The sequence below is a fragment of the Mauremys reevesii genome, linkage group 2 (assembly GCF_016161935.1).
Source record: "Mauremys reevesii isolate NIE-2019 linkage group 2, ASM1616193v1, whole genome shotgun sequence".
Classification (NCBI taxonomy): Eukaryota; Metazoa; Chordata; order Testudines; family Geoemydidae; genus Mauremys; species Mauremys reevesii.
In genome coordinates, this window is record NC_052624.1 from 94965238 (window position 1) to 94977782 (window position 12545).

Genomic DNA, 12545 nt, shown 5'->3' on the forward strand with positions numbered 1-12545 from the left:
AGCCAGTCTTTTTTTCTGCCTTATTCTCATAATCACATGCTTCCACTGGCCACTTTCCTCATCCAGTAGTTTACCCTCACAGTTGAGTTCTTTACATAATTTCATTAATAAAATTACTTAATTGATCAAGACTGAAAATCCGTAATGGCAGATGTGTCAGGGAATGGAGGAAAACAAGACATATGCTTTGATTTTTTTGGCTCACTTTACTCACTAAGGTTCTGGAGCTACTTGGTGAGTTCTGTGCGCTGACCTGCAATTTAGAGTTATGCCATCTTAGCTGTTAAAATCTTGTTGACATTGGATCAGTTATTCATTTTGGAATGTTGACCTGGTGTTACAATTTCCCTTTTGGAAGGCAAGAGCTCTCTTTAGGGTGATGCCTGATCGAACAGGAAACAGGAGCTTGAGGTTGTGCCAATAAACCTTACTGTCTGGTCTGGGCTATGGGGAAGAATGGAGTTCTAGCCCCACAATCCTGCCACTGAAGATACTTGGCCATATCTGTACAGTTTTCTGTCTTGGCAGGGGCTTTTCTCCCCTGGAGAAAAATAGTTGATTTGCAGATTTTTTGCAAGAACAAGACTTAAGGGGGGCGCTCAGCTGGACAGGGATGATCTGATTCCAGTTGATTAATGGGACTAGATCCAAAGTTGAAACAAGTACGTGAATCTCATTTATCTGTATTGTTGATTGTAGGAGGGTACAAAAATCATCTTTAGGAACAGAAACTCGCTAATCTCTCTATTTTGAGGGGGGAGGGAACTACTGAAAAATAGTGGTGGGACAATTCTGGCAATACCTGGAATCCTCAGACTTCCTTGCTCTCTTTCACTCTAGCTTTTATGACTGGATATTTATATGGAAACTGCTGGCCTCATTCAGGCAATAGATGAACATTAGATCTAGCTTCCTTTTTATACTCTTGACCACAAGTGAGTGTTTGGATACTGGCAGAGATAGATGGAGTTGCTCTGGAATGACACACTTTTTCTTCTCTGAGAGGTCACCTACATTGGGTAGTTATCTGCAAGGCTCTGATGGACAGGGTACAACAGACTTCTTTTGTCTCCCTTCCTGTGAATTGAGTGTATGAGCCCACTAACACAAAATGAGATGGTTCGCATTGTGATGCTGTCAATATGCTGATGAAATTGTTTTTCATCTATTTTCTTTGGACCTGGATACTGTGATCATTCAGATTTTTTGCCCCTGCTGACATAGCTGGTTGAAGCTCTGACTGGATAAAATGTGTTGGTGGGCTGTGGGAAGTAACAGAAGTGATGCATGACTTCTCTATTGGCAGAACAAGATCTAATGGATGGAAGACCATTTCAGATTGGAAATAAGATGCAACTTTTTGCAGGTCAACATACTTAGAGATGTAGTCGATTCTTGAAAGCTCTTAAATGAAGATTGGATATCTTTCTGGAAGATAATATCAGAGGGGTAGCCGTGTTAGTCTGGATCTGTAAAAGCGGCAAAGAGTTCTGTGGCACCTTATAGACTAACAAACGTAGTGGAGCATGAGCATTCATGGGTGAATACCGACTTCGTCGGATGCATGTCACGAAATCTCATGCTTCACTACGTTTGTTAGTCTATAAGGTGCTACAGAACTCTTTGCTGCTTTCTGGAAGATACTCAAGTTTAACCATAGATTATTGAGACTGATCATGAATTATTGGGTGAAATTCTATTCCTTTGTTTTGTATGAAATCGAGACTAGCAGATGACAGTGATAATTTCTGTCAATTGCATTGTGATTGTCTATTTCAGTGGTTCTCAAAGTTCTGTACTGGTGACCCCATTCACATAGCAAGCCTCTGAGTGTGGACCCCCCCCTTATAAATGAAAAACACTTTTTAATATGTTTAACACCATTATAAATGCTGGAGGCAAAGCGGGGTTTGGGGTGGAGGCTGACAGCTTGCGACCCCCCCATGAAATAACCTTGTGACTCCCTTAGGGGTCCTGACCCCCAGTTTGAGAACCCCATGTCTATTTAAACTAAGGTTATTTTGCAATCTTGAGGTCATGTTGTATTCTTGGCTGATTCTGGATATCCCTGAATGCTCTCTTTCCTTATGCCATCTCATCAGATACAGACTTCCCCCAATTATATACTTGGCTCCATAATCTCCAGACTACTGCAGTGTGCTGTATGAGGTTACACCTAAGGAACACGCAGTAAATTTAGCTAGTATAGCATGCAGTTGCCTGCTTACTTCTAAGGGTCTGTCTCAAGCACTTATTGCTCAGCAAATCTACAGCATTCCACCATGCTGCGCACTGTCGACGTGGACCCTGCTGCTCTGTACCAAAAATTCTGAAGTGCTCTATGGCTGTTTCAGACTTTTAGTGAGCAGCAGCAGGGTCCACATGGACATTTAGTGGATGGCATGCTGGAGCACTATAGATTTACAGCCAAGCTTGTTGCACAGTGAGTGTTCTTGTAGAGACATATGCTAAGTGATGCGAGGCTCGTGGAGCACAGACTCGTGCGTTGTAGAAACAACATGGGTTTCCAGTTACCTTCCAAGTTAAATTAAAGGTGGCGTTTGGTCTGTTAAAGCTTCTTCTGGATCCTTTGCATCTTACACACTATCTCCTCCTTTGCAACCTCACTCAGGGTGGGATACTTGCATTGATGTTCCCTAAATTTGTAGACTTGAGGCCAAGCATTTCTTAGTGGATTGCCCTGTAATCTTGCATTGCCTTTACTCTCTCTTGTGCAAAAAACCAGAGGAGTTTAACTTTCTGAGTACATTGAGGCATATTTTATTAATTCAGTCTTTTTCTGATGGGATGGATTAAACACAAGATCTCAGTGTATTGTGAGTTAGGAAATGAGTTTAGTCCCTTTTTTACATTATTGTAAATTTTATTAAAATCTGATATAGTACACTGTTAAAATGTGGTGGGCGGAAAAGTAAGCACATTCCTTGGCTGAGTTTAAAGGCAAAAATGTTTTTGATCTGTAGCCACAATCGGTGATACCTTTAAATGTTTAGTTCTTCATTTCTCACTGTTAAACTGACTACATATTTACATTTTAGTAATGATTAGCAATAAGATCTGAAAATTCAGAAAAAGTACTGCTTGGTACTTGCTTTCATAAACAAGGAAGCATAGTAGAGGCAAGTGACTCCAACTGCTATAGCATTAATGTTTTGAAAGACTTGCCTCTTGAGTTGTACTTCCTCTGAGCCTGTTAGTTAGATTACAGGTGTAGCGTTGAAGACATAAGCATCCAAAACTTGTGCTCGTTACTCTTTTTTTTTACTCTATTTAAATTGTATGTATAACACCAGTAGATTCTGCTACACTGCGGTCTATGCTTTGTTTTCCCTTGAGCGTTTCTTGTGGAGGTAGATGAGGGGGTTGGGAGAAGCTCCCAAAACTGTAATTCCATAATGACTCTTCATTCAACAAGCTGCAATTTAAAAGGCATTTAGGTCCTTGAAGAGTAAATTTTGTTGTGATAAACATTTCTGTATGTTAATTGGGTATATGGTACTGTTCTTAATTATTTTTACCAACATTGAGTGGACTTAATATTGCAAAATAAGGTGTAAATCCATCAGTGCTTCTTTAAGTAATGATATTGTGATCTTGTTAATTCTACTTCACTTTACTGCTTTGAAACAATGACTTGCACTGTTTTGTACCAATAGAGCCTTTTTACATAGGAGAATAACTACCTGTCTAAATAAACCAACTTATGGGGTTACACCATGTCTATAGTGTAGACCTTTATAGTTAGGAACTGAGTACGCTTTATCCTTGGGGGGGGGGGGTGTCTTGCTTTAAATAGTGCTTTAAAGTCTGAGTGTAAAAATGTCTTACCTAGTGAAACCAAACACCCTCCCCTCCCCCAAATATATATATATATATATCCTGGAACATTTATTTGTTAAAGACAGTGAAAAGATTATACTGTCAATCTGAAACAAAGCAAAAAGACTTATCTCCTCCCCCACCACCAAAAATAGGATATACAAGATGTCCCCATTTGCTTCCATATCTCAGCAGTGTCTATATAAGTCGTCCTGTGTGTTTAGACCATCTGACTTTTGAAGTATACGCACATATACCTACTGAGAACCATGCATGGATTTCTCAGCTTTGTGTGGCCTACTTAAATTGTAGGAAAAGAAAAGGAAACTTTCTTGTTGGAAGTAAGAATGGGTAAATGTTAATGCTGGATTCAAGCAACTTTATTTTTATTTAGGCGATCTATAACGAATTCATTATACATAGATATATGTATGTGCAAATTGTGTGATGTTATAAATTAGCTATGATAATAATCTGACATTGCTGTAAATTTATTTTAAGCATACTATTGTTTTTGCTTCCAAAAAACTGAACTGCAGTCTAGCTAGGAAATACATAAAACAATGTACTGTAGTGCAGTTGGCACAGCTTGGCATGAATAGTCAGTAGACTTTTGTTGGAGTTCATTATGACATTGTACTTCTAATGACTTGTGACTGAGTTGGCTCATGGCTAGCAGACTGTTTTTGCTTAAGGGCATCGTTATGCTCACTGTGCCATAATGAAACACAAAACAGTCTTGCAAAAATTTCCCCTCTTGTATTTCTGTAAAGGGTCACTAGTTATTTTATTCAACAACACATCACAGTGTGTTTAAATTCTATCCAAATATGTCACCACCATATTCAGAGAGTGAATTGCCTGGAAGAAGTTGTCCTCTTTCTGTCCTCTAAAGAGCAAAAATTAGTATTCAAGAAAAGCTTTGTGTTAATTTTATAAACATTTCTGCTTCATATTTGCAACTGCTCTTTTATAAGACTTCTGAAATTATATAGCGTGTCCAAATTATAAGAGAAAATCCCAGCACATTAGGTTTTCATCAGATACTAAAGACCAGATTTGAACAAGTATTTAGGGACCTAAAGATGGAAATAGGTACCTAGTGTGATTTTTTTCAAAAGCACGTAGGTGCCTAACTTCCATTGTGTTCAACTTTTTAAAAGTATTAGGAATCAGGAGGGGGCTCAGTGTTCAAAAATGTATCTGAAGCACAAATTTTAGCTGGAGTCTTGAACTGCATCTTTACATGAAAATAGTGATAATTTAAAATGTGTTTTAAAATAAATTAGTAACCTCACTTACATGCCTAGCTGAACCTCTGAGGTACTGATCTGCACAAGCAAAATCAGATTTCAAATGTTTTTGTCCATATGGTTGCACTCATAACATTTTTTTGTTAACATAGTTTGCTTGTTTGTACCTTATTTCTACCAATTCTTAAAAAGGTGGAGGGGAGGGGAAGCAGCTCTATAACCAAAGAAAATTTGTAGCAATTGAAAACTTACTCCCCTTATAGTGGGCATGCCCCTCAGTGACTATTCAGGGGTCAAGTCCATTCGGGGAGGACTTGCAGTAAATCAGAGATCTTTCCCAAACATAACAGCAGATGGAGCTGACTTTTCTACTGCAGTGTGCTTACTCTGCTGCAAGACAGCCAAGTAACCTGACCTTTCTTGCTTTATTCCCCAATACATTTTTCTGTCTTTTGATTTGTTTCAATAATAAATGAGTTTCTGGGTTTTGTAACCTTTGTCAACCTTTGAATATTTTTAACCTATAATCCCACTAAAATTCAGCCATAGCCATAGTTTATTCCATCAGATCCTTCTAGTGTTGGCAAAATATGTTGCAAGTCCAGATATTATGAAAAATATGTAGTAGTTCGGCAACTTTGACTCAGGATGTTTGTAGTTTGGTATATAAGGTCCTCAAAACGTAAGGAAAGCCTAGACTCCAAAGGCAGTTCTCAGAAAGTGGTATAATTCTCTTAATTCCCCTCATGCCTTCTCTTCTGCAAATAACAAAACATCGGGAAGGTGCAAGAGCGTAGATTACTAATCATGCCATTTGTATTCCCACTGATGCAGCTATTTGTTGAGTGCTCTGATGCCCTTGGTACAATCAATCTTCATCTCAGAAGTCTGAGGTAGAAGGCATTTTTGATGTTTCTTAGTCTTAACATGTAAGTACTCAACAGTTGAGAAACTGGTGGACATAGTGTATTTGAGCCCATCGCTACAGGTGACCTAGAGATGTGCCATCAAGACTTTCCAGGGAAGGCATTAGGACTGATCAGTTCCTTATGTGTAAAGGCCCAATCCATCTCCCACTGAAGTAACAGAAGCCTCTGTATTGACTTCAAAAGGAAGTTGGCCTAGGCCTTTAATCTTCTGCAAAGCAAAGAAGTAATTTTTGAAAGAGTGGTCTTATGGATGGTGCTGATGAAAGGAAAGGAAATGGTGCACTTCAAAGGGTATGTCTACACTTCAAGCTTGGGGGTGTGAGATTCCTAGCTTGAGAAGACATATTCAAGAGCTAGCTTGCTAAAACTAGAATGTAGCTGTGGGAGCACAAGCAGCCAGAAGGGCTAGCTGCCCTGCGTACGTATCTAGCATCTCTGATAGACACTCATTGCTATTTGCACTGCTGCAGCAGTATTCTATTTTTAGCATGCTAGTTTGACAAGAGCTAGCTCTTGGGTATATCTTGAGCCTGGTGCATCACTGGCATTCCAGATTGCTCAGTCCAGTTGTGCATAAAGATTTTTTTACAGGAAAAAAACATAGAAAATGTCAATGGAGTAGAAGAACAGTGTTGTAAAACAGTAATTCCTTCTTCTTGCGTTCCATTGCTATTACACTGAGAAGACTAGAATTATATGGTATTAAGGATTTGTAAACACTTGACATTTTTACTTGATGTATCAATATGTAATTATCAGGGAAAATGTGAGCCTATGTACAAAGTTCATTCACTCACTCTTGCCATCTTTAAATGCTCAGACGCTATAGTGAGCATGCTGTTTGATATTGAGAGATGGTACCATGCTATTGAGAGAATTTGCTTGCCAAAATTGCTTGCTTTAGGTAAGCAGAACTTCATAAGGCTGATGTGTAAAAGTCATTCATTCTAAAGAACAGTAAATAGTACCATAACCAGAATAGAATGAAGATTTCGACAGTGTCATTTCTTTTGAAATTAAAATAGATTTTTTTCTTCCATAGTGCTGCTGGAGGTGAAATCTTTGACCAGTGTGTGGCAGAAAGGGAAGAAGCCTTCAAAGAAAGAGATGTTAAGCGGCTTATGAGGCAAATTTTAGAAGGAGTTTCATTTTTACACAGAAATAATGTGGTACATCTTGACTTGAAGGTAAGCGTGTTTACTTGTCTCATTGAGTATGTCCACACTGCAATAAAACACCTATGGCTGGCCCGGGTCAGCTGACTTGGACTTGCATGAGGATCCCAGAGCCCAAGGTCCAGCCTGAGCCCAAATGTCTACACTGCAGTTTTATAGCCATGCAGTCTGAGCCCTATGAGCCCAAGTCAGGTGTGACAGGCCTTTGATTGCAATGTAGACCTATCCATAGTTACTTGTTAATATATGCTGACTCAGTGCTATAATGCCTTACTAATGCTAATTTATAAATAAAAACAAAGTGTATATACGTCTATGTACTTCCCAAAGCACAAAATTCACCTTTTGCCTTACATGATAACTTTCTGAAAGTTATGTGCTTATGAAATATGGACCTAAAATTGCTAATATGTTATGCAACCAAACAGATGAAGTTTCTGTCTTGTTGTTAAAAACAAAACTAAGCTTCATGCAGTCTTCCCTCATTAAAGTGGAATTTAAGTATCTTTTCATGCTCTAGTAACATTTTTAAAAAGTAAATTAGCGTTTATAGAGACCTGGGTGACAGTTTGTGCTTTGTGAAATTTGGAAAAAATTGGTTAAGAGATAGTTAAAAATTAGTTGAACACAGCATGCTGTAACTGCACTGAAAATAAATTTACCATTCTACTATTAAGTGCTCACAAAAGGCTGCTAAGCAGCTGTACTTGGATGCATATGGACTGATGCATTGCATTATGATACTGCATTTGACAAATTAGTATTTTAAAAAACTTCAAAAGCCACTTAAGTCAACATTTGCCAACTGTTGCCATTCATTAAGCAGAGATTGAAGTACACCTCTACCCTGATATAATGCTGTCCTCAGGAGCCAAAAAATCTTACCGCGTTATAGGTGAAACTGTGTTATATCAAACTTGCTTTGATCTGCTGGAGTACGCTGTCCCGCTCCCCCCGGAGCGCAACTTTACTGCATTATATCCAAATTCGTGTTATATCGGGTCATGTTCTATCAGGGTAGAGGTGTGTCAACTGTAGTAACTGCTGGCTAAGGCTGACTTCAGGTTGAATAGTTCAACCATGTGATAAAACCTTGATTGAGATTAGGTTTCTTTGGTCAGGAAACTCATTTATGGTTCCCATGGCAATTTATAAGCTGGTACTTTTTCTGCATAGGTAGTATCATTTTGCATTACTATATACAGTCTGGTGCTACCTATTTATAAGAAGACTTATTTTTGTGGGAGTCTTAACTGAGAATTTTCTGAGTTTTCTGCACAATTTTTAATGATGGAATTCATTTTTCAATGATGGAAAGTGTTTTTTGTTTTTGTTGTTTTTCAAAATAAATACCATAGTTACTTGTCTGGTTTTATCGAGACTGTTGTGGTTGTTGAGCAATATAATCTTTAAGTACAGAATGATAAAATGCAGACTGTAAATGCAACTACTTGGCAAATCCGAATGTAGAACTACTATAAAACTACTTCCAGCCTACCCAGAAGTAGCCTAGTTACCTGCATTTATATATTATGCATTCTGATAGGCTTCACTTGTCTACTGTACAGCAAAATCTGATATAATTTGTTCTGGGGATAGCAGCCAAAAATGACAGGGGAGCATGAGAACTCATGAGAAGGTTAGTCAAGGATATTGTTGGGTCCAAGAGATCTTGCCATGTCAGACAAAGAATCTGTCCTGGCATACACTTGAATGAGTACCATGCTCTTTTAAATTCCTAACAGAAAATAATACATTTGATGTTGTTTTTTAACAAAATCAAAAGGAGTCCGGTGGCACCTTAAAGACTAACAGATTTATTTGGGCATAAGCTTTTGTGGGTAAAATACCTCACTTTTTCAGATGCTGGTTTTTTACCCACAAAAGCTTATGCCCAAATAAATCTGTTAGTCTTTAAGGTGCCACCAGACTCCTTGTTGTTTTTTCTGGATACAGACTAACACGGCTACCCCCTGATATTTTGATTTTGTTGACACCTGGCTGATGTGTTGCCTAACCTTTTGTCTCTGGGGAACTGGTTTGAGACTCTCTTTCCCAGACTCAGAACATGTCTTTAGTAATATCCTACAGTAGAATAACTTTAACTTTGCATACAATGTTGCCACACATATTTTACCAGAACAATAATGATCGGTAAATTATGAATGTTCTGATTATTCCTAACAAGGCATACTTTGTATGAAATTTATCATAATCTTGTAAAAGGATTGAACATAGGGGTGTACAGGCTGTCACACATACTAAGTTTTGAAATCTTCTAAAGCAAAGGAAATTTGATGACCTGATCTCAGTGACGTGGATGCAGAAACAGTGAGGCCACGTAATGTGGTTAAAGGTGGAGGCTGCATCTTATTTATTGCCTAACTGGCATAACTACCTCAAACTGGCTGGTACATTTGTTCCAGTGTGGGTCTCAACTGGAACCAGTGCCCTCTAACTCCTCAGCCCAGTCAAGGGACCCTGCTGGATGCCTGAGCCTGACCCACTTCCTCTCTTCCATGCCAGAAGCAGAGTGGTTGAGATGAGGAGTCACAGGCTGTGCACGATAGAGGCATACAAAATTACCATGCAATGTGACTACCCAGCCCCAAATCCCAAGCAGCTACTGGGTTACTTTAGGCTTTCTCACCACCAGCTGCACTGGAACCTGCCATAGTTACAGCAGTTGTAATTTAAATCCCAAATCAGATGCTGGATGGAAGGTGGAAAAAGTCAGTTGGCAATCTGCCATTTTTGCCATATGGGAAAATATGCTTTCAGACCGCAAAACTGGTGAACAGCCTAGTCCCCAGCATCATAGGAAATCCAGCAGACCAGTTTAAGTGTGGAAAAGGTGGAGCTGAACAGGGAGCAGACAATGGCTACCCTACCCAAGTAGCAAACTGTATCATCCACCAGATGGGAGCCAATCACCTGATCCCACTCCACCCCCCCCCATGGAAGTGGGCAGGATGCTCCCTAGAATCTGGCCCAGATGACCTCCCCATACCCTGTGGCACAAGAAAGTGTGGGAGGGGAGGTGGAGAAGACCAGCCTTCAAACAGCGAGGGTGAAGGAATGGTGGGGAACAAAGGGGAGAGGTCATGTGGAGCACTTCTTTAGCTGCTCCCTTTCGAAATCGTTCTCTTCCCCTTGCCACAATCTCCACTGCTCCTGGCCCCACAAAAGCCCCACCCCCAAATGGGGGTGAGCACCATGTAAATCGAACCCAAGTGAACTGGAACTTTTGAGACTTGTCTAATTGTTTATATCTAAGTGAAGCAGCAGCATAAGAATACTTTAAAAATCTCTAGTGTAAACGTCTGCTGATGGTTTGCGAATGCTGAATATTAATTTTTCTGCTATATTCTGTTGCTGCTGATCTTGTTTATCTATACCTTACTGCATTTTGTAAGTAATGCTACCAGCAGATTTAAGTCTTAAACTGAACAACATTGAACGCACAACACCATCCAGAAAACTAGTTTATCAGTTTAAGTAGATGTCTCACAATATTTACTATCAGAGATGCGGCCGTAGGGCTGTTTGATTTTGGCCAATCTGATTTTCTTTCTAAACCTTTATTCAGTTAATCTTTGGGTTTGTGTTTTTCGTCTACAGTCCATTAACTCAAAACTCTAATCCCAAATATAAAATAAGTCATCTGTCCCAACAATCATTCACTGGATACTTCTAGTAATCAGCAACAACTTAAAGAAACAGTTTCCTCGCTGATCTATCTTGTTTTTAGAGTTTTATAAGACTCATAAGGACTGATCATGTGAGTATATTTACACAAGATATACAATCCCTCTGTTATTTTTGCATGTGTAAGCATGATGATTGGCCATACACAATACAATTCGTTATGTCATAATGTGACAAATTATGTAACACCACGATGGGGGTTGTGCGTCTGAACCCATAGTGTGGCCCAATGGCGAGAGTCTGTGGGGCCAGCAATAGGGGAACGTGGGCCCTCCCTGCTCCATTGGGTTTCAACCCAGGGCCCTGTGAATGGCAGCTCAAATGTGTGGCCTAGGACCACAGGCGGATTAGTGAGTAGATAAACAAAAAGCAAGAATGCATCACTTATACATTTTAAGTGTATTTGAATTTTAATCTTCTAATATGCTTCTAGTAAACTCCTCTTTAGCATATTTTGTGAAAGTAATGAAGTCTTACTAACATGGATCCTTTTTACAGTCTAAGTCAAGTCTTTGATGGGGGAAAAGACCAATTTCTGACTCCTTTTTTGGAGAGCCCAATAATGTCTAATTTCATAATATTGGCCAATGAGCTCTAGGTTGGCTTTTAACCTAGCAAGGCAGTGTGTGTGACGATCCATTGACACCTTTTCCTTTGGATGGCAGTGGTTTCCTAAGGGCGTGCAGGATAGTCCATTTTACAAGGTACAGATCTGGAAATCAAACTTGAGTTCCGTTCACTGCTCTGCTCTTGATTACCACGTGCCTTTGAACTCTCTCTTCCTTCATCTCAAAAGTGGGAACAATAAGTTTATCCAGTAATTTAAAACACTCTGAGATTTATTAAGTATTACTCATTTATGTTGGCATTTGGGAGACTTGCTTGCACAGAACTTATTTGGCAAGCAATGTGTCTAACTCCGATGGCCAAAGGGTTAATGAATCTGGCCTAAAATGTTTTCCTTATCCTAACACTAGTTTCATTTCTTTTGTGTGGACCAAACAAAGAGCTTTAGAAAGATCTATCCAGCTTTTTGTGGTGGTTGACACCTCCACACTAGGTCAGACTACGTCCAAAAGAATTAAATCAAAGCAGTTGTCTATATGTGACTGTTATTGTTACAGTTTAGAAGAATTGTCTTCTAAGAATCAAGTTAAACTCCATTCAGACTAGTCTATGGTGCTGACAGCCTCCTTCAGACCATGTCTGTCCCATGATATTTGCAAGACTTCCACTGTGAGAATAAATGCTGTTGCATTTTACACTGTAGAAAAGTCTAACTTTGAGTTGGCTTATCATGGGTTCAGAGTTGCCACATTTCCCTCTTGTCCCACTGAGTAGTTGTCATATTCTGACTTCAGTAGAGGTTTTCGGCCTTTTTTTAAAAAGCAAAATGCAATGATGCTGTATGATTTTATTGACTTGAAACGAGAGTAAGTAAATTGGATCACAAACGTAGAATCAAGCATCACAGCATTGCTGTACTGCTTTTATTTTAATCTGGAGTTGATGCATAGGTTTAGGCTGAAGTTCTTTCACTCCCTCTCCCCTGCACCCCAGTCCGTTTATGTTGAATAAAAGAGCCAGAGTAGTTTATTTTATATTGGTGTTTGGTTGATAAACTTAATCTCTGGGTGTTG

General features: G+C 39.2%; 1 protein-coding gene across 1 annotated transcript in view; it reads left to right on the top strand.

Moving 5' to 3' along the window:
- Nucleotides 1-12545, top strand: part of STK17A (serine/threonine kinase 17a) — a 47993-nt gene that overhangs the window by 25755 nt on the left and 9693 nt on the right. Inside the window, exon 3 of the mRNA XM_039526476.1 lies at nt 7065-7209. Coding sequence (XP_039382410.1) covers nt 7065-7209 — 145 coding nt within the window. The remainder of the gene's footprint in view (nt 1-7064; nt 7210-12545) is intronic.